The sequence below is a fragment of the Nannospalax galili genome, unplaced genomic scaffold, assembly GCF_000622305.1.
Source record: "Nannospalax galili isolate Female #2095 unplaced genomic scaffold, S.galili_v1.0 scaffold698, whole genome shotgun sequence".
NCBI lineage: Eukaryota > Metazoa > Chordata > Mammalia > Rodentia > Spalacidae > Nannospalax > Nannospalax galili.
In genome coordinates, this window is record NW_008341886.1 from 1,988,662 (window position 1) to 2,014,534 (window position 25,873).

Consider the following 25,873-nt stretch of genomic DNA (forward strand, 5'->3'; position numbering starts at 1 on the left):
TGAGACAGGGTCTCCCTGTAGCCCTGGCCAGATACTTGCTATGTAGACCAGGCTGGCCTTGAACTCACAGAGGTCCACCTGTCTCTGCCTCCCAACTAAAGGCATGTGCCACCATGCCCAGCTATGATTTACCTTTAAAAATGTGTATAATGTCATGTGTTATGACATGTCTGACCAAAGAGTTCCTTTGTGGCTCTTCTTCCCCGCATCCCCCACCCCCTTCTACTCCTGTTCCCCCTTTATCCTCCCCCGTCTCTCTTCTTTCTTCATGCCCCATGTGTCCTAACCTCACCCTTTCTTACTATCTATGATTACCCTGTCCTTGTCTCTTTTCTAGATATTTTTTAGACTTTACTCCCACACATGTTTACATATATATGCGTGTACATTATGAGTTGGGATCCACATATGGGAAAAACACACACTTTTTGTCTTTCTGAGTTTGGGCTATCTCACTTAGTATTTTGCTTTCCAGATCTGTCCATTTTCCTGCAAATGCTCATGATTTCATTTTCTTCACAGATGAATAATATTCCATCATGTACATGTGCCATATTTTCATTATCCGCTCATCTGTTGATGGAGGTCTAGGCTTGTTCCATTCACTTGCTATCATGAATATAGCAACAGCAAACATGGATGAACAATGGTAGGATGTAGAATCCTTTGGGGGTACGCTCAGGAGTGGAATAGCTGGGTCATATGAAAGTTCTGCTTTCAGTTTTTTGAGGATCCTCCATACTGATTTCCATATTGACTGAATTAATTCACACTTGTCATCTGTGAATCAGGGTTCCTCTTTCCCCACATTCTCACCAGCATTTGTCAACATTCTTAAAAATTAAAGGTCAGGAGTACTGTTAAAGGTGACCTGAAGTTCTGAGTGTTTTTGTGGTTTATTAATTTCCTCAGCCTTAGATTTAACCACTTTCTAAAAGATTTTAAAACCTTTACTTCCTAGTGGTTTTCATTAACTTTATTAAATTAATAAAACTAAAACTAAAACCTTTTATTATACAAAAGTGGAAAGAGTAGACAAAATGAAGCTTAGAAGATTGGCTCACCCTGAGTAATAGGGAAGGGATGCCCACCGCATCTGGAGAAAGAGCTGGAAGCTGGAACTCTGCCTCCTTCAGCTCTTGGAAGTCTTTTTCCTATGAAACCCTGAAAAATTTACAGAGTCAGTTGTGCCAAAGCAAACGTTTGTGCAGTGTAATTGAAGTGTTGCTGAATGAATGTTTGGGGGTGACCAGATAGAAGCCACGAAGAGGTGGGGTGAGCTGCCCCTTCCAGGAGCTTTCAGCCTGCCCAGCTTCACAGCCCTCCTTCCGGCCACACCTTTGATGTCTCTGGCCCATGTCTCCTAGTCTATGGACAGCACTGTCACAATTGCAGTACTTGTCAGGCTTCCTAAAGCAAAGTGTTTTGCGTCCCTCTGATATCTGGGTTTATTAGAGGAAATGCATTAAGCCTGAGGTACCGGTCTGGCTTCCTGCAGACACTCCCTTCATGGATGCTGTGCTGAAAGGATCTGACTTTCAGACAGATCTAAATTTGACTGAGACACCAGAGCAGTTGAAGAGCAGTGTTCACTGCAGGAATTTAACAATTGAAAATGCTACTCCAGCTCAGCCCTTGATGGAAGAAGGCCTGATGGGGTAATAAGAGGATGATAACAATGTTAAAATGCATAAAAGAGTTATTTCACACAGGGACTCTCAGGTACCTTTCCTTGCAAATATGTGCACATACTACAGAGCCCCCTGTAAGAAGACAGCATAAAATAGCCATTTGCTCATCCACTGAACTAGGCTTGTTGAGACCTGAGAAGGCCCATCAGCCATTAGGCTGCTGTTGGGTGACCAATGAACTTTGAAAATTTCCACACACCTGCAGCCTCCTCACTTTGGTTTCTCGATCTACAGCTGGTCATTTACTGAGGTTCCGTGAAGCAAAGGTGACAAGAGGTCTTTGCTGCACCTCTTTCACAGTCTCCCTTCCTCACCCACAATTCTTGCCTCAAACTTGCTGAGCTCCAATAAAAGAAACTTACTCTACGACTTGGCATAATAAGTTGCAGAGTTGTGTAGTGTATCTGAGGCTGATACTCACCTTGGACCTTTCCCTTGTCACTTTAGAAGCATTACCTCACAGTAGTGGTCCTCAACTAAGGTGTTTGGCAACAGCACCAGCATTTGTAGTTGGCACAGTTGAAGGGGATGGGATGCTCTTGGTACGTGATTGGCAGGGACCAGGGATGCTGCTAAGTGTATTACAATTATAGGACAGCCTCTTGTTTCTAATCAAGATGTCTCTGGCCCTGAATTTAAGTAGTACTGAGTCTGAGAATCTCCATCTTGCCCTTTGCCACTCAGTCAGTCATGGTTCCAGGGAGCCCCCATTTCTGAGGGTGGGGATCTTTTGTTATTTGATAAGCTTCATTGGCGTTCCATGGCTGGAGTTCTGGAGGGAGGATAAGTGACCAAGCAGCTGGTCAGTCCTCACGATATATGACTGTACAGACACCATTCATCATCTGTATTGTTTTTACTTCTGGGATGTTTTTACTTTGGAACAGTTCCATTTACCCATCAGGCACTTACTATATCCAAGGCTACATGTTGGACTTTGAGAACATAGAACTTAGGTTCTGAGAATTTGGAAAGAGGTCAAAATTGGCATGAAACCTGTTCTCAGGAGCATACCACCTAAGTGAGGAAGACATCATTATATAAAAACAATTGGGTCTGGGCACACGACTCTTACAGGAAGACAAAGTGGTGATACAGCTGTGGGAAGAGGTAGAGGTCAGAATATGAGGCTGTTCTGGAGCACAGATGTGGAGGGACAGGGCACAGGTCAGAGCTGCGGGGGCTCATCTTTAGAGGCCCACAGAGGCTGTGCTGGATAAAGAGAAGGGGGCAGAGGCTGGATTTTAAAACCCGATACCGTGAGGCCTTGGGAATATTCTGAGGAGTGAATGTATAATTGAGTGGATGCTAGAAGAATTTACAAGTCATTCTTCTATTCCTAGTAACTTCTCTCCAACAGTTAAAATAGTCCCTGCGAACCATTTGTGTTCCTCAGCGACAGCCAAGTCCTCCCTCATTGTCAAAGTGTCCCTTCATGGTGATGGCACTGTCATGGGTTTTGCACTTCAAAAAAAATGAGAAAACAGACATGATTCAGTTTTGTTTTATGTTACAGTATTGTGGATTTTAGTTCTAAGAAAGTAGTTTTAGCAAAAATATTTGAAACTTCCCTAGCTGCTAAATGAACAGGAAAAAAAAATGCTAAGATCCCAGCGTGCATCTGTGTCACACATTTGTCTGCCTGAAGTTTTGGTTGGCTTCCCTGTAAAGCCAGCATGCAGCACATACAGAGAGGTACAGAGTCTGAGCTCTGAAAATGATACCTGGAAATAGCCAGGGGCCGTCCCCTCCCAGCCTGTCCTGAAGGGCCATGGCTATCAGGCCTGGCCATCAGGTTAACAGAAAAAAGCAGCAGTTATTTGGTGTTAGCCTTATATGACACAGGAGCCTTCAGACTGAAGATGCAAAAATCCAGAATAAACTACCAAGTATTCTTGGGTTCACTGAAGAAGGGGCAGCCATGTACAAACATGATGGAACAAAGAAAGTATAAGCTGCTGATAGTGGACTGAATGGGGAAACACAGGGGGCCTCTTCAGATTCCTCTTGACCTCCCTGTGCAACATTCTTTCCTCTTATATGTGAAGCTGAACCCTTCTGAAATGGCTCCTCATCACCTATTATTAAACAATGTAGGACAAGAGAATTTCTTCATGGTCGGTCTTTATACACAAAGATGAGGCTGTTAGAGGTGATTTTTTTTTCATGACTAACATACTAGTTATTCTTCTTGTTGCTATGACATCATACCAACAAAAGCAAGTGAAGGAATGATGGGTTTTCATTTGCTCATTCCGTCGTGGTGGGGAAGGAATGGTGTGGGAGCATGAAGTGGCCCCTCACGTTGCATCCAGTCAGGACGTAGAGATGAGTGCTGGGGCCCCACTGCATTTCCTTTCTAGCCAGTCCCTGTGGTGGTGCCAGGCACACTCATGGTGAGTCTTCCCTCTCTGGAAACTCCCACAGACACTCCCAGATGTGTGTCTCCTACATGATTATCCCGTCAAGTTGACAGTGCACCATCGTCATAGCTGGCTTTGTGACAAGAGCTTCTAGGTTTCATGACCTGCCTTGGAGCAGGGGGGTCTGGTTTCATGCTTGCCTTGGGTAAAGTCGGGGATGAGATGGAGAAGGTCCAAAAGAAACTTTCCTCAGAGGCTGCCTCTGAGGCCTTCATTCTAGGATATCATCTTCTGAGCCTCAAACAGAGCTCAGATATGTCAAGCCCTCACTGAAATTCACACGCACAGACACGTATCTTGAAGTAAGATTTAGTATTTTTCTCCTCGTGTTGTTAATGCAAACCTCTTTGCCTTTTATTTAACTACAAAAGAAGCATTAACTCGCACAATAAACAGCAAACTTGAAATCTCAAATATTTAAAGATTTAAACATAAATAGGTCAAGGGATCGTCAGAAAAAATTCATAGATGAAGGAAAGGTGTCTTACAGTGTACCCTAACCTTTGAGCCCTGGCATTGCTCAAATAGAATTTTTGAATATCAACAACAGCTCAAAGTACCTGATACTCAGAAAAATAAAGATGCTGTGTTGAACTGACAGTGATCTTGACCTAATACAGTGTCTTTAAGGTTTCTGTTCTAAGGCTTATGTTTAATCGGCCGTAAGTGTACTCACGTGCAAATGACAGTTTATTGCTTCTCCTAACTCAGAGAAACATGGACTTTTCACTTCTCCTTGCAACTGAAAACATTTCTAGGCTTGGTCTCCTGCTCTATAATTTAGTCTTTATTGTCCTATAATAAATCTGAGGCTCCCCTAACTCTAGGAAATATGCCTTTCCTCTGACCTAGTAGAACAGAAACTCATTTGATGTCTTGCTTCTCAGCATAGACTGCCCCTCTGATACTTAACAAATGGAGTCAAAACACTTGTCAAAGAGCAGCAGTAAACTGGACAGTGTTCAGTTCTCTTGAATAGAATGAGGTTCTCTGCCTGTCCTCAGATTAAATTACTCCACGGTACCTGAAGTAATCTAGCTTCCAAACAGTTCCTGAGACCCTCAGCTGACGTAGGTAAGTTCTGCTTCACGCATGGAGCAGAGGGCAGGGGTTTGTTGAAGCGTACACGGCAACTAGGGCATTCTTGGTGTTCTTTTCCTAACTTTGACAGAGCCACTTAATCTCTCTGATGTTCAAGCTCTTCCTCTGTCAGTAGAAATAACCATAGTTCCTGGTCTCCCAGACCTTTGGGAAGAGTGGCGAATTAATTACGAACACTTACTGAACAACTACATTAAAATTAGGGTGATTTGTATCTTTTTAAATCCAGTTAAGACTTTAGCGTGCTAGATTTGTGATGGGAGAGTCATCATTTTCTGAAGATCTACTCCACTTTTCTAGTCCTGAGAATAGATGTTAATAGAAAATTCTAGGGAAACATAATATATTACAGGAGGTACATAAAAAGAAATAATTGAATACTGAGACTGGAGAAGGATAAGCATTTTCTATTACACCACGTTTAGAGAAAATATGTACGTTAGATCCCAGCAAGCAGAGTTTGATTGACCTGAAAATTTCATTTTGGAAGACTTTAAATATGAGAATGTTAAGGATGGCAGAAAAATGCAAATTAGCAAGGAGCATTTTATCTCGAAGATTTTTTTTCCAGTGAACTAACAAATAGGTATCTAGATAGTCTGTTTTGTGTATACACCTGGGTGATTTGTTAAATGAATGGCAGGTGCCCAGCAAAAGCCAGAGAAATAAAGAACACACATTAGGAAGAACTTTGGAGAAGTAGTCTTTGTGCAGAACTGAGGCCTGATCACAAGTGAGAAGGGTGTCTGAGTCCTGGTGGTGAACACCGGTCTTCTCCGCTCCCTCACCTGACTCTAGGCTCCAGAATCCTCCAGGTGAAGCACATAGAATTACAACAAGAAAGCATAACACAAATGTCTGCTTGTAAGCAATGTTGCTGCCCTCTAAAAAGTCTTGTGGCATAAAATGTCACTATGTGGGTAACTAATATATACGTGTGTGTATGTATATATAATTTAAAATTACACAACTGAATCTAAAATGAGAAAGGAATTCCAGTAGACCTGGTGTCAGTCCTAAATCATGTTTTTTTTTGTATGTTTTTTTCTGATCCTAATGGAATTTCTGAGGAGTTCACTTTCATTCTTGTGTCTAAGAATGTGGCCTGGGTGTGGTGGTACACGCCTTTAATCCCAGCACTCGGGAAGCAGAGGCAGGTAGGCAGGTAGTCTCTGTGAGTTCTAAGCCAGCCTGGTCTACATAGTGAGTTCCAGGTCGTCTGGGGCTATAGGGAGACTCTGTCTCAAAAAAGACCAAAAAAAAAAAAAAAAAAAAAAGAATGTGTTGTAGAAATAATAAAAGCATCCAGTGAGATAGTGGGCATACTTGTTGTGGGTGAAAACTGCAGGTAAGTCTGTTAATTCTACCTCTATCGCCTGGTTACAGCTGGACTCCAGGCAGTTGCTGAGGTTGTGACTTGCAATGGCTGCTTCTACATGGGACGTTAGTGTACCACCCTGATCGGAATGGGGTGAAGTTTAGTATCTGAGGCATAACTTCAGTTCCTAGCAGCAAAGGACACGCTTATGAACTCTTACTAAATTGACTTCTACCAACATGGAAGGAAGTTATGTCAGTGCTTACTATAAAGTAAAGCAGTATATAACAGACAATATATCCAATAATTAAATCAATAATCATCTCTAGAGGAGGTGGACAGAGTAGCATCAGTTTCCCATTTCTTACCACTCCAGTGGAGTCAAATCCAAAAAGAATTGCTTCTTACATTGACCCCAAATGGAGTTTGCACATCGCTGAATTTGTTTCCTTTCTCTGGCTCTCAGGTCTCACGTGTGATTTCTTACTCTGCAATCTAAGTTCATTGCAACGCAACAAAGGCCTCAGAGAAAGGGCAAGGAATGGGCAGGAAGGAAGTCCCTTAAGATCAAATATAAGATTGAAGAAGTTAAGAGCAATTTCATACTGTGAGGAGCATGCTGAATGTAATAAAAGAAGTGTTTTCAGTAATACCTGCCACTAAAGTGGTGTTTTTGTCATGAGCAGTGCATGATCCCACTGTACTGTGCTGTTCGCAGGGGTCTCGGTCTAGACCTGGTGTTTCCAGGTTCTTGGCATCTCATTCAAAGACTTCCAAAAGCACGCACAAAGCACAGGGCAACAAGAAGTTTTATTTAAAGGGACAGCATAGGAGACACTGCAAGGGAGCATCAGACTTCTTGAACTAAAGTGCCTAAGAGCTGCAGGTTACTCTTTGTGGTTTCCCTTCATGGGATCCAGGTAGAGGAGAAGTTGCTGGAGGTGGGGGGCGGTTTTCTGATTTGATTGACGGGCTTGAATTATGCAAGCCTTTCTTCAGTGCTTTCCCGTGGTGCACCTGATTTTAATCATATGCATGACTCATCATGCATAGGCATAATATGTTAAATATGAGATATTCCCTAAAAGTTCATTCAGAGAACAGACTGTCTTACTGTACATGCAGCCAAAACCAGTCCAGGCTGGAATGACCACCTGCATGCATGCAGTTCATGGATATATACCTGCTTTCTTAAAAGGAAAAAGAAGTTAATAAAGAGTTGTTAGCAGGGATTAACTTACTGCATTATTTAATGTGGGATGGTGTGACTGTGCTGGTGGGGACTGCCAGGTGCTAGGCGCATTGTTAGGAAAGGGGTGTATATACAGGTCAAACCAAGCAGAGCCCTGGGTTGCTAAGCTTTCATGAAACTTACCTGACTTTGTATATACTCTTACAGGGAAAGAGGAAGGGGGGGGGGATAGCAGAGAGGAGATAGAGGATGACTTAAAATGGCCTTATTTCCCTGCATTTTGTAGTCATTAAAGAATGCTGTGATTTAGGTCCTTCACAGTCAGAAATGATGTATTTCAAAACATTTGCAAAAGGAAATTCTTAGAAGTGAGAATCTATTTTCCCAAATGACAAATGTTTATATTCAGCTGACTTATCTGCTGAGTCATTTAATTGAAATTCTAAATTTAAGCTTCACAAGACTGACTTCCATTCATATACAAATGATTTGCCCTCCTTCCAACCGTTATTCATTACTAAAAGTTTTCCATTATGATTTAAGTCATTGTTATTATAAAGACCATCAATTTATCCTCTTTCCCAAACTGTGCTCCCTAGTGCCATACAGAGAATTCAGAGGGGATGTTTTACTTTTTATTTGAGAGAGAGAGAAATATAACTATGTCAGATATTCGGTAAAACATGAGCACAGTTCAGCTTCAAAATTTGATTAGTCCTTTTTTAAAAATCAGGGCCAGATGTGGTGGTGCACGCCTTTACTCCCAACACTTGGGAGTCAGAGGCAGGCGGATCTCTATGAGTTCAAGGCCAGCCTGGTCTACATAGCGAGTTCCAGGACAGCTGGGGCTGCAGGGAGACCCTGTCTCAAAAAGACCAAAAAAAAAAAAAAATCAAGTCATCACTTTTTAAAAAAAGCAATGTATGTTTATGTTGCAACAGTAATACATTTTAGAATTATATATAAATGAAGTCACCACATTTGCAACCTGGATTTTCAGAGGTTTCTATGATTTAAGAAAAAAAAAATTCCAATGTCAGTCAATAGAAGAGAGGAAATGGCAGACAGCACCACACTACAAAGTTTGAGGTTTTGCCGTCAGAAGCCATCAACATCATGGAACACTGGCAATTCTTACGTCACTGAGACCCAATCCCTGCAGAAACGAAGCCGTCAGATATATTGGCCCAGGGTCCAATGAAAGAGGCATCAAGGACTCTGCCAACCAATCAGGTTTGGGAGCTTGCTCAGTTCTGCAAGGTCAAGCTTCTGAAATTTGCTGCCCACTTTGTTCAGTCACTTCTAAGAAAATGTAGAATTTCAAATATATGTATCTATGCAATCATTACCTAAACCAACATTCTTAAAGAGCTAAGGCTTTTATTTCTGGAAGCTTCAGATTACCCACTCTGAAGGTAGAACTTAAAGTCAGTGCATAAAACATGCTCAGTGAAGAATCTTTCACTTTTAATTAGTGAGAAAAACGATAGAATATATACATTTATTGTTTGAATAAATAAACCTGTATTTTTCACCGATTTTCTCTTTTCCCCGTAGTCAAAACTTTTCTGTCTGGTAACTTCCTACCCATTTTAAGTTATAAAAACTGTGGTAACAATTAACAGAAGCTACCTCTAAAGTCATTGCAAACTTTTAATTTTCTAATTAACCAGAACCATTCTGTTAAGAGGTAGGTACACGCTGACCTAATGAAAGCTTCACCCAGGATTTTATGAACAAGAAATTTAAGATAATTGGACATTATGCTTTAAACATCTTTTTTTTTTTTTTTTTTTTTTTTTTTTTTTATTTTTGTTTTTTTTTTTTGTCTTTTTGAGACAGGGTCTCTCTGTAGTCCCAGCTGCCCTGGAACTCACTATGTAGACCAGGCTGGCCTTGAACTCACAAAGATCCGTCTGCCTCTGCCTCCCAAGTGCTGGGACTACAGGCGTGCGCCACCATGCCCGGCTAAACATCAATTTTATGTATTATTGTTATTGCACTTTAACAAGAAATTTGCTAATATAGTTTGTTGCCCAGCTATGGAATCATCCAGAATAATGCTCCACAGCTAGCCTTTGACTCATGATTTGAAAGGACTAGCAGTATCTATTACTTGGTATTTGATTCCTACTGAGGTGAAAAATCTCCCTCTTTTGTATTTAGAAATTCTAGACACTGGGAATGGTGGTGAGTTAATAGGTTTTTAAACAAAAGTACTATGAAATATAATCACAGAAAATGTCCTTAGAATTCCTTTGTGGTTAATGTCAGGAATGATTAGCGATTGTGAATGGTGACTTGGGCACTGCCCTGCGTTGTTTTTCTCATGTTGAGAGTAAATATCAGTAAGAATTCGCACCTTCCTTTGGATTCCTTTAAGGGTTAGGGTCACTGAGCTTAGGTGGATGTTTTGGTTGGTTTTGGCAAGAGCACTGGTAGCTACAGACCTAGTTAACCAGGTTCGTTTCTTCAGTTTTCCTGTTCTAGCAGCTAGCCACCACTGCTGCTTAGTCAGGGTGTCTCATACTGAATCATGTAATCCATGAATCACTCTTTAGGAGCTACACTGAAGTGTTAGACATTCTGTCTACAACATTTCAAAATATAGCAATACCAAGAAAAAATAAGAGTTGACAAGCAGCAAGGCTTCTCCATGACAGAGCAACTGACTGATTTAAGTTCCTCCTTTTCTTGAGGCTGTGGTTTTGCTATTATGTGCACAGGGTTCAGAACACGATTTTTCAACCCCCAGGATAATACTTGAGCAGGGACAGGGTGCTTTATTGTTTTTTAAATATTTTATTTTATTTTATGTGTATGCGTGTATTGCCTGCATGTGGATAAGTGCACCCGTGTCGTGCAATGCCCACAGAGGACAGAAGAGGCTCCCAGATCCCCTGGAACTGGAGTTACAGACAGTTGTTAGCTGGGTGCTGGGATTTGAACCCAGTCTTCTGCAAGAACAGCCAGTGTTCTTAACTGCTGAGCCATCTCTCTGCTTTAGAATAGGAAGTTTCTCTATGGTATTTTTCCTTCCCTTTCTTTACCACCCAGATCTCCTCTCTGAGCAGAACCAGCCCAGACTACAAGATGGGAGGAGGGCCTTGGCTGCCCAGGGCTGGCACCATGGGCACATATTGGTATTCTCCTGTGGAAAATTAACACCTCCATAGCTCAGCGGACACAAACAAGTAACTGTCTAACAAAACCCAGACTCTACACAATAATGTCTAACAACAGACAAAGTATGAATGTCATCTGAAAAGTGAAGTGACCACCTGCCTCCCTGGGCTGGCTGGGAGATTAGTGCTTCTGTGTCAATCACAGGTGAGCACTGTTCTCTTCTCTCTTCTAGATCAAGTTCTTTAAGGTACCCAAGCACAGTTTCTCTTGGGTGTCCATGTAGCAGCCAGTCCACAGCAAAGCTCTTCTCCCTTGAGTCTACACCAGACACAGCCAAACCCTGTAAATCTTTCCCTGAACCATCTTAATGATGCTCTGGGTCTCCTTGACATGGGTTCTTTGTGTTAGGAGCACCAAGCCTAACTTTGTTCAACCACAGCTATGATCTGATGGGCTGGGTTAGAAGCACTGATGTGGCACTGCCTTGTCTGTATACTTATTTTCGAAGTTTACTCTTCCTGAATACCACCACATATGACCTATGTCCATCAGGAAATTCACCCATAAATCAATAAATATAAGTACTCTCTTCTTTCTTGGCTCATATGCATTTGCTGCTAGATAATGTTGCCCCCCATATTGCCTACTATAATCCAAGTGCCAGAATTAGAGACTGAGGGAGGACAGTGACCAAATTTTATACCCAGTCTAGATAGAGCCTATTAAGATTGTCGTTAAGGGCAGTATCTCCTCTAGATGTTACCTTAAATAGAGTTTGTATTCTTTGGAGAACTCAAGTAAGGTGATAAAAATGCACTTATATATGGAAAACATGCTATAAACATTTTTAAGACTAAAGTCAACAGTACATAATGTTAAATAATGTTGTAGCTGATGCTGAACTCTAACAGGCAGCTTGTGTTCATAACTTACATCCTAAAATACCAAGATAGGTGTCATAGAACACATTTCCAGAAACAGAGTCCAAGATGGAAAACCAAAAGATGTCCTTGTAACTAGATTCCATCTAGCCATATCACTGTGCCTTCTAAGAAAGGTTCCAAAGTTTACATAGCCAAGATTCATAAAATGTACCATTTTTTACTGATAATTAGCAGCTGATATAGTTACCTAATTTTTATAAGAAAGAGTGCTTTGTTCTAAGAGGTATACAGAGTATTTTTAATCTACTATTTAATATCAACTTCCTTCTAAACTATGCATGTGTATATGCATTACATAAAGCCATATAAGGACATATATATAGAGAGAGACCCATACATATATAAGACTCATGTATTATATGGGTGTATATATAGCACATCTGCATACACACACACACACACACACACACACACACACACACAAACTAAAGCATTCTAAAAGTGACCAAGGACTTTTGAACTTTTTTTTTATCCAATTCTCCTAAGGTAAAAAAAAAAAAAAACCTCAATGTGATGATATTGACAAAATAAAAGCTTGGTCCAGCATCCTTAAGGACCATACTCCTAATTCAGTTGTCCTGAGCCTCAGATCCCTTTTGTTCCATTCTACCTAGATTCCACTTCCCATGAAGTCAGCATAGTGTCCAAGGTAAATGTCATGGTAGCTTTTCCATGCAGTTTTTCCCTATGACATTTTTACCAGAGGGAACCTTTTAGATTTTCCAGTTCTTATGTGTATGAAGTTGATTTTTCTTTGTAGAACTTTTTTTTTAATTGACAATATCTAGTAGCATTAATAAATACATAAATAACATTTTAAAATTAATTAACATTGCAAAAGTATGATAAATTGGTAACATCCTCTATAATCTCATGGACTTTAGAATATTTAGGTCTTCGACAGAAGCAGAAAGTCATTGATTTAAATTTTTTTAATTTATTTTTATTTTATGTGTACACGTTTTACCTGCATGCGTCTACGTGCACCACTTACATGCAATGCCTGAGGAGGACAGAAGAGGGTTTTGAATCCTCTGGAACTGGAGTTACAGATGGTTGTTAAGCTCCATGTAGGTTCTGGGAATGAACCCAGGTCCTCTGCAAGAGCAGCCAGTGCTGTTGATTTTAAATTACATGCAATTAAAATAGTAAATAATAGCATTAGTTTGGGATAATCTTTGACACTATTTTCCCACCCCAAGTCCTAATAAATAAATTCAAAGATGGAGCCTCTGGCTTGGCTAAGATTAGTTTCAAACACTTGGTACCAAATATTTCAGAAATACCCAGTTTTCTCATCATTTTACTGTTTGTCTCTCTTCACTTCAGCAGCCACTGGGAAACTTGCAGTTTCAGATGAAAACACAACTCTCCCCTCAAAGGGGATAAGAGGCAGTTTATTCTGGAGCCAAATATGAGTGACCATGGCCCTGGAACACAGATTTAGATTACCCTAAATTCCATGTTCCAGTGTGGAAACAGTTTTTTATAGTAACAGAACAAAGAAAGTCAAATCAAGGCACTTTTCAAATGCATTGGTGGAAACATTAAAAGTGGATTCAGCAAAAGAGACATCTCAGCTATAGGCCTCAGGTGCCGTCTGATGATTCTTAGGATTTTGATTGGTGGAGTCTAGAGTTTTGTTAAGTTAACACATTCCAAAAGGTTTTATTTATTAGTCACAGAGTATTAGGTCAATTACAGAGGTGCACAAGGAGTGGCTATTTAGGGGGCTGAAGATAGCCCAAGATAAATTATAATCAGGCTCTAGACCTGCACTATTCCAAATTCTCCACAGTCATTGACGTGTTGACCAGCCTTGCAGGAGGTTCAGTTTGAAGATGTGGGTGTTTCCTGGGAACTTTGTTCACATTACTCCTCCTTATTCTGAAGATCCCAGGATCCATGAGGTGGCATCACCTATGCAGTATATTCCACTGGCCCCAGACCAGATCTGAGGTAAGGTGGCAGGACCCCCTCACGTGGACTGGAGACAGAGCATCTCTTTTCTTACATGCACCCAAAAGGATGTTGTGCTGGCTCTGCCTGTGCAGTGCACCAGACACCCCACTTGCTCTTAGCTCTTCTCAGCTCTTCTGCTCCCACTTCCACCTGGTTTCCTGCATTCTGGTTTTAACACAGCAGCTGTAAGAATCCTTTCATGAAGTCATCTTTGTCCAGATATAATTGACCACAAAAGTGCACCCTTTTATGCCTACAGTTTATTCATTGCAACAGATGATTTCACCCCACATCCATCTAAATGATCCTTTCAAAATGTGAGTGAGATTAAAGCATTCCGATGGCTGCCATGCAGCAGCCAAGGACTGCAATAGCAGTCTCTCTGTCCCCTTCTGCCTTTCATAAGGACACTTTCACTGGACATAGGGACCATTCTAGTCCAGTACGAGCTCCTCTCAATCTTTCCTCTAACTGCATCTGTAAAGGTGCCATGTATGAATAAGAGTGTGTTCTAGGGCTGGAGAGATGGCTCAGTGGTTAAGAACACTGACTGTTCTTGCAGAAGACCCAGGTTCGAATCCCAGCACCCACATGGCAGCTAACAACTGTCTGTATGTGAAGTTCCAGGGGATCCGACAATCTCTTCTTGTCCTCTACGGGCCTTGCACAACACAGGTGCACTTACCTACATACAGGCAGTACACACATACACATAAAATAAAATAAAAAATAATAAAATATTTACAAAAGAGAAAAAGAGTGTGTTCTAAGTTCCAAGCGGATATGAATTTGGGGGAACACTATTCAATCCATTACACATCTATCACTATTTGAAAAAATTAATTTGTTCTTTTCACCATTAGTTGTTAGTTGCTCTTTGAATATAAGTTCCTCAACAAAAGGAGCTTTGGCTCTGCCCAACGGTGTGACCTCTGCGGCTAGATATGCTGTGGCTGTGCAGTCAACACTGGCAGCAGGAGTAAGTAGTTTGCAGCTGAATCCTCAGACAAAGCAGGCAGAGACGTGGGGAGAAGTTAGGCTACTAGATCGTCCAGAAGTAAAATGAAGGCCGAGAAGATTATTGTTTTGAGCATGTAGCTGCATATGAGGTGGCCACAAAGTCGCAGGAAATCAGTAGTGTGTACCTTATCATTGGAAGTGGCATGAGAGACTATCAGAATTGGAATTGGAAGTGAGCCCTCCTGAGGTATACGAGGCAGCCCTCTTCCTCCTTGCCCCAATTTTGTGGGTTTTCCCAGGTTTCCCAGAGCTGTGTCTTGACTGTCAAAGATTTTCTGAATTCTTTCCTTCTGCTGCTGCTACAAGTCACTGTAACACTAGAGTGCTCAGAACAGTGCAACTTGATCCCTTTATGGGTCTGCAAGCCAGAACTCTGAATTTGGTGCATCAGGCCACAATCAAGTTATCAACAGTTGCCACCACATTTCCAAAGGTTCTGGAGGAAAATCCAGTCCTTTGCTTTTGCCAGCCCCCACAGCAGCACTCCTGGTAGCCCAGCCCCCACAGCAGCACTCCTGGTAGCCCAGCCCCCACAGCAGCACTCCTGGTAGCCCAGCCCCCACAGCAGCACTCCTGGTAGCCCAGCCCCCACAGCAGCACTCCTGGTAGCCCAGCCCTGCAACTTGATCCCTTTATGGGTCTGCAAGCCAGAACTCTGAATTTGGTGCATCAGGCCACAATCAAGTTATCAACAGTTGCCACCACATTTCCAAAGGTTCTGGAGGAAAATCCAGTCCTTTGCTTTTGCCAGCCCCCACAGCAGCACTCCTGGTAGCCCAGCCCCCACAGCAGCACTCCTGGTAGCCCAGCCCCCACAGCAGCACTCCTGGTAGTCCAGCCCCGTGCCTCTTTCCTCAGTCGTCAAAGACAACAGTCTGCCACCACATCTCAGGGTGCCGGTGTATTCTGTGACAAGTGTCCCTCTGCCTCTTTTAGGAATATTTGAATTGGGCTGGGCATGGTGGTGCACACCTTTCATCCCAGCCATCATTCAGGAGGCAGAGGCAGGAGGCTATCTGTGATATTGAGGCCAGCTGGGGCTACTGAGAGACCCTTTCTCAAAAAAAAAAATTTAAAAAAGATTATTTGCCTTGGCTTCCCGGGCCTATGAGTGATGAGTAATTTGAGATGGGTCCCTTCCCTCTCATGGTCCTTCAGTTTATCATATCTTTAAAGAGCATTCAGAGTCTAGGAATTAGGATTTTGAATGGAGTTGGGGGTGTCTGAATTTCCATGTATATCCTGACCAGAGACCTACCACAAACACTGAAGTGCAGGGTGTTCCAGATCAGTCTTTCCTGATTTCATGGTGGAGAGTCAGTCCTCTCATTTAACAGGAATAGCCTTTTGGTTTTCATGTTGTTTGTCCCCTTTAAGGTCTTTCCTATTGGAACGACTGTTTGAAAGGTCCCTCATAAGCATTAGGCACAGAGCCATGGAGTGGATGGTTTGCCTAGTCATGAGACTGGACCCAGGAGTGCTGGTGAAGTGAGCAGAGGCTTGAGTTTTGGCTGAGGGAATTCTATTTTACTAAAAGGGTAAATCTTGAAGAAAGCCGTTTCTTTCTAAAAATCTGTATGGCAATTGAACTTTCTTTCTAGATAGCATTAATTCTAGTTCTATTTATATCAAAGTAAATATTTTTTAAACATAAAAACTTAGGATTTTGTTTGGGGTTATAGACTATCCGAGAATAAAGTGAAAAACGTGTTTTTTTCATGTGTTTATTGTCAGCTAAGTTCCCTTTTGTTACTGAAAATGAAATACCTCCTTTTCATTATTAATGAAAGCCTTCTACCTATTTTCTTATTCCATCACTTCTCAACTCTTTCTAACGTCATTACCAGGATAAAGTAAAATACAGAATAAAGCAGCCTGCCTCATGGCTCTGGATCTAACAGTCAAAATCAGTACAGTCTTTAAAACATTTAGAGTTTAAAATAATTGAGGGCCTCAAGAAGATGGCTCAGTTGGCAAAGTGTCTGCCGTGCAGGTGTAAAGACCTGACTCTGGATCCCAAGCACTAATATTAAAAAGAAATTTTTAAAAGCTGGGTGTCATGGCAAGCTCTTATAATCCCAGAGCTGGGGGGAGGAAGACGAATAGAGACAAATATACCTCAGAGGTCACTGGCCACTCAGCCTAGCCAGATCAATGAGCCCCAGGTTCAGTGAGAGATTCCGTCTCAAAAAATAAAATGGAGAGCAATTGAGGAAGTCACCTAATGCCAACTTCTGGCCTGCACACGTGTACACATATGCACACACACCACATGCACATTAATAATGATATACTTACATTATGTCCAACCAGGCATCTGATAAAGTGGTTCAGGCTGCAAAGAGAACGGCATCTGTTCTAACATAAAGTTTTGTTGAAAATCAAATTTGAATTTGTGAATTCCCTGGGTGCCCCTGGACTCTTTCCCTTGGGAAAATGCTGAAATGTTGTGACAGCTCATAAACTCTTTGGTTGTGGTGCCAGCATGGCATAGTAAGGAATTTCAGGCTGTCAGCTATTTAATTCTGCTCTGAGCCTTATGATTTTAACAACTCAGACAGTCCATATATGAGTGAGGGTATAGTCACAATGTTGTTAGTCTATGTGACAAGTTTTAATGAAGAAAAGGTTACATTTACATATTCTCCAGTTCCATTAACATTTCCAAAGTGAAGCCCAGTAACAAATGAGAATTATGAGTTCACCTTCCAGGAAATTATAGATAGTTCTTATTCTTCTCTTCTTCATCTAGTTATATAGAATGTCTGACATTTCTAGAGGCCCCTCACTGTGTGCCAGCTGTAACTATTATTGCTAATCATCCCACTAGTACTGGATGGTAGGAATTAGTATCTCATTCCAACAGATGGGCTTCAGAGAGTGTCTACTCAGCCAGTGCCCCTGCCCCTCATGTCAGTGGAAAGGTCCAGCAGGGCATCAAAGGCCATGGAACTATCTTGGCCTCTCTCTGAAGACAGTGGGATCTATGGATGGTTTGAATCAGTCAACTGCAGTCAGATTTACATTAGCACATCTAGAAGACTTAGGTGGAAAGAGCACTGAGGTGGGGGATGACTCCCTGGTGGTCTGTGGATAGCATGAAAGATGAGGACCTAGGTTTACCTGTTGGGGCAGGTATCAGGGGTTTTGGGATTACAGAGGCTGTGGATGGGGGATGAGGGAGCTGAGCCTGTCTTTTGACCTGTCTTTTGACCTTTCTGAGGAGTTTGGAGATCTTATAGAATAATAATGCTTAAGAATGTTCACCTGCCCTATCTGAGCTTGGTGTGTATATAGATTCACATATGTACATACATACATACATACATATATATATATATATATATATATGTTCAAGGGTCCCTGCGCCTTCTTCCCTGGAGCTATACTATTGATATGTGGCCTATAAGCCACTGCCTAATAGAGAAATTACCATATGGCTAATAAACAGACTGAAATTAGATCTTTACTAATTGCTTTCTGAAAGCACAGGCCTACCTAAATTCGTCTTAGTTATCCAGTGTCTGCACAGAAGTTTCAAGTTTAATTTACAGGTACTCTGTAGATTTGGGCTTCATTTGTCTAAATAATATAATTCTAAGAGGCTACTATTATGAAAAGGACCGTGCTGTCTCTCCAGTTAAGGGTAGTCTGGAATTAGGCAACAAAAGGAAATTAAGAAAAACTGGTTTTTCACATTTTGCAGTCTATAATTATTTTCTACTGTGATCAGATAGGCAAGAAGGATTCAGTATCAGCAATCAATTAAGTATTCTCAGCAAATATGTGCTATATGTCTTTTGGAAAATGTGTAGCCTAAGATGGCATGCAAGTTTATTAAAGACTCACTGCACATGAAATCCAATGCCTTACGTCCCCAGTAAAAGCTGGCCGTGCTCAGAAGCCTCCCTATTTTGTTTGCCTCCAGTGGCTGTAAGGGAAGCAAAGTGCCAACATGTTTTGGGGTTTGTGTGACAACTCTACCAGTTATGATAAAGGAAAGATAAAGAGAGCAGGATAGAACCTGCCAGGAAACTTTTAACCTCTGCCTCTCCCTTCTCTGCCCCATTTTCATGACTCCTCTGTCCAGATGACAGCTTTGACCTGCAGCAGCAGGACAATGCTCTTGAGTTGCTTCTCCAGGAGCAGGAGAGGCTGCACTCACCCCATTTCTCCTCCAGCCCGTCTTTCAGATAAATAGTCCCCATCATGGCTTGTGAGGTCAGGGTTTTATTTGTAGTTCCAGAGGTTGCTTTTTATTTCTGTTAAAAATTGGCTCTCCGCTACAAGAATAGAACACACAGAGTTCATCCTGTTGGCCACATGGTCTAGCTGGGGGAGCTGAGAGACTGCATAGAAAGATAGTCATGTGAATAACAGTGTACCCCTTCTACCTTGGGTTTTACAATAGATGTAACTATTTTAGAGTGTATTTCTTAAAGTTAAATAAACAGCTGGCTTCTTGGACTACCTCAGATGTAAAAAAGAAGAAACAGAAAAGAATATAGGTGCACACACTTCACTAAACAGCTCTTTAAATAAGTAATTTCCCGTTATGTAGCTTTCTTGTTGCTATACCTCAAACCACAGAGAATCATGTGAGGAGTCTATTCTCTCTCTCTCTCTCTCTCTCTCTCTCTCTCTCTCTCTCTCTCTCTCTCTCTCTCTCTCTCTCTCTCTCTCTTTTCTTGTGTTTTTCTCTCTCTCTAGAAGAGAATTCCTTTGGTGTTGGTCTCTTTCTGAAGAAGAGATTATGAAAGTAATAATAAATAACAGTTCCACCAGCATTACCTCCTAATGTGCCCACCTAGTTATATTTTTTTCTTGTCTAATAATTTAGGTAAATGCTACAGGTAGGTCTGTCTTTTGAAATCGTACATTAGAAAAATGTATCCTCTAAAAAATATCCATTTAAGTCTAAATGAAAAATGTATATATTAAAATTGTGTGGCATTTTAAGTTTTCTTTTCCTAATCTTTCATCAATTTTAGTCGATACATTAAGATTGAATATATATAATCTTTATGGTATTGGTATGTATATGCATTTGTATAACATGTATGTATACACACATATACCATCCAGAAGATCTCTCTTTAACGGGTTTGCATAAGAGAAAGCCAGAGCAGACATTGTGAAATGTTCCCTCTGTTATTAAGCACATTTACTAGTGTGTTTATAGCATTCACAGTGTGCTGATTTATTTCTTATATTATCCTGCCTTCTTTGTATTCAGAGAGTTTGGATGGAGAGACCCGGAGCTGCCTGAAGTGATCCAGATGTTGCAGCATCAGTTCCCCTCTGTCCAGTCTAATGCTGCAGCATATTTACAACACCTCTGTTTTGGAGACAATAAAATTAAAGCTGAGGTAAGTACTACTAGAATTATCAAATTAATGGTGTCAAAGTCATAAGCATTTATTTTTCGTCATGTTGGAGGGCAAAAGTATAGGAAAACAAGAAGTCCAATGTTACCGTGTAGACTCATCTTTAAGGCTGAGACATGGCACTTTTCATCTAATCAATTGCCATGCCTGTGCGTGCATCCTCCCTTTATACTGAATCCTGAGAACCAGAAGAGAAGTGCCTGCCAAGACCATATGCTGCTGTGATTTGTCTCCTGTTCCCAATTCCATCTCCAGGAATAATCTCTATGTCTTAATACTTAAAAAGAACATCATCAATTGTCATCTCCTTAAATGACAGTCAATATGCATGATGGCCTGTCTTTCTTTGAGAACTCTTGGTAGAATGGGGACTGTAGGGTATAAGCTGACTTTGTCTTGTAGCCAATATGTTGTGCCATTTAGAAAGGCAGCAGTGTATATAATATGGATATGTGTGACCCATTAAAGGGACAATTGTCTGTGTCCATCACATAAATGATTGTTAACATGCTCTGAGTTTTTAGAATACTCTAAGTTGTGCACTACATTTATGGTATGTGTTATTTTTTGAAAATCACCATGGTCACTGAGCTAACTCAGATTTTTTTTTTTTCAGATAAGAGAAAAGCATTTGCATGCAAGCAGCTGAGTAATCAAAATTTTTTTAAAGATTTTATAAACTGTAACAAGTCATCTCCGTGGCATGTAAAAGCAACTTTGAGAATGAGTCTAAATTTGTATAGCAGTGGAGAGAAAAGATTTGAAGATGTCGTTACAATTTATTATAGATTTTGCTTGCTTGCATGGGATGTTTATAGCCGAACAGCTTCTCATCTTTTTAAAATGTTTTTCTTACACTAGAATTACAAAGAACTTGGTTCATGCCCATCCTTGTCAGAAAAGCCATATTTCTTTGTGGTTCTTAGCCAGGTGTGATTTTCGTCCTTGAGTCACAGTTGATGTCTGGAGGCATTCTGAACTGTCACAACTAGAAAGGGCTGTGCTAATGGCACCAGTAACTAGTGAGTGAGCTGGGACCAGGGATGCTGCAGAGCCTCCTGATATACACAGGGCAGGCCTGACAACTCCTGTAATACACAGGGCAGGCCCAATAGCATAGAATTATTTGGCCTCAAATGCTAAGATGGACAGAGTTTAGATGTATAATATTTTCTAGTATTTCTAGTAAAGGCAAATTTATTTTTTCTACTTTTTTAATTGAATTTTTGTGATTTTCATACAATGTAATCTGATAGTGTTTAGATCCCCTCCCCTATCTGTACCTTCTCTTATTGCCCCTACCCACCAATTTAATATACATAGATATATGTAGAATCTAATTTGTGCCCCCCAAATGTCCTTCAGTGTGGGTCCAGCACTGAAGGCTGATTAACCTGCCAAGAGCCCCATCCTTGAAAAGGGCTCTCTTTCTACATCCCAGCAGCCATTGATTGCAAAAAGTCCCTTAGGTGGGCTTGGAGCTGCTTATCTACTTCCTCATGTCTATGCTGGGAATTTTTTTGTCTGGTTTGAGCCTGCATGGGACTTGTGCATGCTGTCACCATTGCTGTGAGTTCATATGAGTAACTGAGCAGCTGTCTGGAAAATTCTGCCTTCTGGTGGTCATCTACCACCTCCAGCTCTTACAGTCTCTCTGCCCCCTCTTCCGCAATGATCCCTGACCCTTGGGAGGCAGAAGTTTGATATAGGAGTACTATTCAGGGATAAGCACTCTAGCTTCTTGTTCTCTGCACATTGGCCAATTGTGGGTTTCTGTGTTAGTCAACAACTGTGTATAAGGAAACTTCTCCAGTGAGAGTTGAGAGATGCTTTAATCTATCTGTCTAATAATGCCACCAAGAGTCAGTTTAATACAATAACTATTTTAGTAGAAAACTAGTATCAGGTTCTCCCCTTTGTTCTGTGACCTCTCTAGCCTCAGGTTCCTAAGCCTGATATCAGGGTCAGAAATGGGTTTCATCATGGGAAGTAGAATTTCAATCCAATTGAAGAGTGGTTGGTTACTCTCATATTTGTGCCACTATTGCACTGGTCGTAACTTCTCAGACCAGTTGTTAGTGTAGTTCACGGGATTCACAATGGGTAAGGTTGGTGACTTTTATTTTCCTTCTGGTAGCATGCATAGCACCTTTCAGCACTCTGAACTCTAGCCAATGGAGATGAGGCTCTGATGTCAGCACCAGCTTGATTTCTCCTTGTTTGTTCTACAGTTCCGTATTTAGTATCTTCAACAATAGGGTCTCACCATCCAGTTCTGGTGGGAAACCAAGAACAGGGACAATGGCCAGTGCTGTTTGAGGATCTATGGAACCCCTGGTCAATGATTTCTAGAGAGGGAGTCCGTTCCTGGCATTGAGGGATTTGTTTTTTTTTTCTTGTTTGTTTGTTTGTTTTGCCCATGATGTCTAGAAGAGGCAATGTCTCCTTGGTATAGGATAACTAAATTTAACCTCTTTTTGTGATGCATATGTATATTCTTTAAGAAGCTTTTATAATGGTAGGTTTCCATATGTTTTTTTTTTTTCTAAAGACCTTTAGCATTATTTATCCTACCCCATAATCCCTCTTCTACCTCCTGCTAAAATGCCCTAAAATCCCATTAAATTTGTATGTCAGCTGTCCCAGATAGAAATCATCTTAGGAATTCCCTGTTCCAGGGGATTAAAGTCATGCAAAGAACAGTAGATGTCCTGATTTCCTCATTAGGTGATCACCTACTGACAGATGGTATTCTAAGATGAGGACTCTGAGATTTTCTCCCAAGGTTATGAAAGTGTTTCATTCCCTTGTGGGCAAAAATTTGATCCATGAGCACTGTGGTGCCTCAGTCAAAAGCAGGATGGATTCCTATGCAAATTTTGGTGCTGATGTTATGATTGCTGATGTCACACACAACATTGAGCATGGTAGCTCCCATGGAGTCCGAAGCTGGCTTGAGAGCGATTTTAAAAGGAAACTGGCTTAGCATTCAGAAGAGTTAGGGAGTGGGTTCCCACCTACAGACTGGGCCTCCTGTGGGTTGACTATCCTGCTGGCACCAGTGGAAATGTCAAAGCTTTTTATCAGGTTGCAGAAAGGAAAAAGGGAAGTGACAGCTTTTAGGTTGTCAGAAGCCAAACATCAGAAAACGAAGTCACTCAGTCAGGCTGCACAGGCACCATGACCCAGGGAAGTCTGAACTTGTCTAACTAGCTCTGCACATGTGCTCCATATGCTGGCCTTGATGGCTATCGGCTGCCATGCTCCCCAACAGCAAGACTTAGACTTATTTGTAGCTATATAAGAATCACTCCCTATATCCTGTGGTGGACAGAGGCTGTGCAATGAAGGGGTGACCAACATATCCATTAAATCAGTCAGAGGTAGATTCCTGTGCCAGCTACCCTATCCTGTCATCTGAACAGAAGCTGTTGTCTGCTCAAGTCTCTTTTCTTATCTTTAAAATAGTGATAACTGAAACCTTATTCATAGAGGGTTTGTGGGATTACATAATTTATGAACAGGACTTAGTGATGGACTATCCCTCATCTACAGTCTTTGTGGCTAGGAACATAGTTAAGTCATTAAGTTAATGTTTTATCTTATGAAGGTTTGTAAATGTCAGTGTATGTATGACTATACATATGTATATCAGTGTGTACATGCATGTGTATTACATGTCAGTGTTTGAGAGCATATGTAGGTGTGTCCGTGTGTACGTGTGTATATGTCTAGGTGTGAGTGCATGTAAGTATGAGTATGTTTGTGTATACCCGTGTGTATGTCAGTGTGAGTGTGTGCATCTGCATGCACATGTGTGTATGTGTGCTTTCTTTTCTTTTGCTGTAGATGTCCTTGAGTTGCCTATATCAGTGCTCAGTGTTTAGAGTCTTCCAAGTGTAGCCCTCAAGCAGCAGTTCATATTATCAATGGCAACCCCCCCCAAAAAACCATACAACTTCTAGACTCCTGGCCCCATGATGATGGTCCTGTGGCCCCAAGAGCTGGATGAGAAGGAAGACTAGGGGGGGCTGTAGGACTGAGCTGAGAACAACCTCGAGGTGGAAGCCAGTCCCTGACCCCTTCCGGTAGTCACTCGGGGAAGTGTGCACATGCCTGTGGACACATGCACACACATATGTGTGAGCTCTAGTGAGCTCTGATGAGGATTCTGCCCACGCCTGTTTTGTTTTCTCATCCTTATTTGGAGCCCAATCTGTTAGTAATTGGTCCTGCCCTTGTGATGGATGGCTGCCTGTCAGGTTTTCATATACAGGTATTGATTTTTATAATTACCTGTTGTCCAAATACTAATCTGGCAGGCACCAGCCTTTCCAAATTTACTCAGTCCTCTAGTCCCTCTACTGCATTTTATTGAATTGATTTAGCCCTTCAGTCTACATTTCATTATTGGTATTGACTTTGCTCACACAATGGATAGGCCATTGAGCAGAAGGCAGAATTAAATCTCTACACAGAGGGCCATAAATCAGACCTCACTCATTCCTTATCACAGTGCTTTATATAGTTTTCATATAACCAAGCCAAGAAGTTCAGTTTTGTTCAAAATGATGGTGAGTCTTGCATGTGCAAAGTCCAGAACTTGCTTCCTTGACAGACAAAAATGCTCCTCCAGCTTTTCCTGCTGAGCCTTGCTGTGCAGCTCCCATAGGGAAGCAGAGCTGAGGAGGGGGTCAGCTTGATAGTCTCCCTCACACTGCATGTCACTGTCCAGGATAGGACACAGGTATGACTACTTTGAGTCACGAAGCTTCTCCATTGGGAGAGATTCAAGGCTTACAAGGGCACTGTAAGTTCTTCCAGAGCCAGACTAAGACAAGATCAGAAGAAAAACAGCTGTAGAAACATTCAAAGAGGTTGGAGCAAGCAGTCGAGATGAAGAGAGGTTCCGGTTGTCAGGTCACCACAAACACTGTAGTTGTACGCTTTCTTTCTACGAGATTCTGCATGTGTGGTATTTACGTGGGTGGTGCTTTAATGGACAGGAGTGAGCGGCATGGCTAAATGTCAGTCATATGTGAATGAGGCTTGCCATCTGTGCTAAATTGCTGGGGATACCACAGAGCATTGACTTTAGTCAGAAGGCTATTGGACATGGAAACTTGTCTGTGAATAGGGACTTCAGGCCTGTCCTAGAAGGAGCATCAATGTTGATAACTCTTGATCAACAATTAGGATTAACTTTCTTCAATCCTTTCTTTGGTCTTTCTGGAGCTCCTCTTCAGTAAAGCATATTAAGAGCTTCCCACTGATTTGGGGATAATACCAAGAGCCTGTTCTGGGTGGTAAGAATTTCCGTTTACCTCTGGACTATTCATGTCCCCATCTGGAGAGCTTTATATAACAGGAACATGTGGTACTTTAAAGAGATATATGTCCTAGAGATTAAAAAGTATTTTCACATTTATAAGTGACAAGAGATTGCTTTTTATTTAAAAAATTTTAAACATTTTAGCTGGGCATGGTGTCACGTGCCTTTAATTCCAGCACTTGGGAGGCAGAGGCAGGTGGATCTCTATGAGATCGAGGCCATCCTAGTTTACATAGTAAGTTCCAGGCTAATTGGGGCTACAGGGAGACCCTGTCTCAAATAAGTAAATAAATAAATAAATAAATAAATAAATAAATAAATAAATAAATAAATAAATAAACAAACATTTTATTCTATTAAGCACAAGTAGGGCAATT

General features: G+C 41.3%; 1 protein-coding gene across 1 annotated transcript in view; it reads left to right on the forward strand.

Annotated features, from left to right (window-relative positions):
- Ctnnd2 (catenin delta 2) overlaps window positions 1-25,873 on the forward strand; it is a 1,011,454-nt gene that overhangs the window by 712,558 nt on the left and 273,023 nt on the right. The window contains 1 exon segment of the mRNA XM_017799239.2: window positions 20,014-20,146. Coding sequence (XP_017654728.2) covers window positions 20,014-20,146 — 133 coding nt within the window.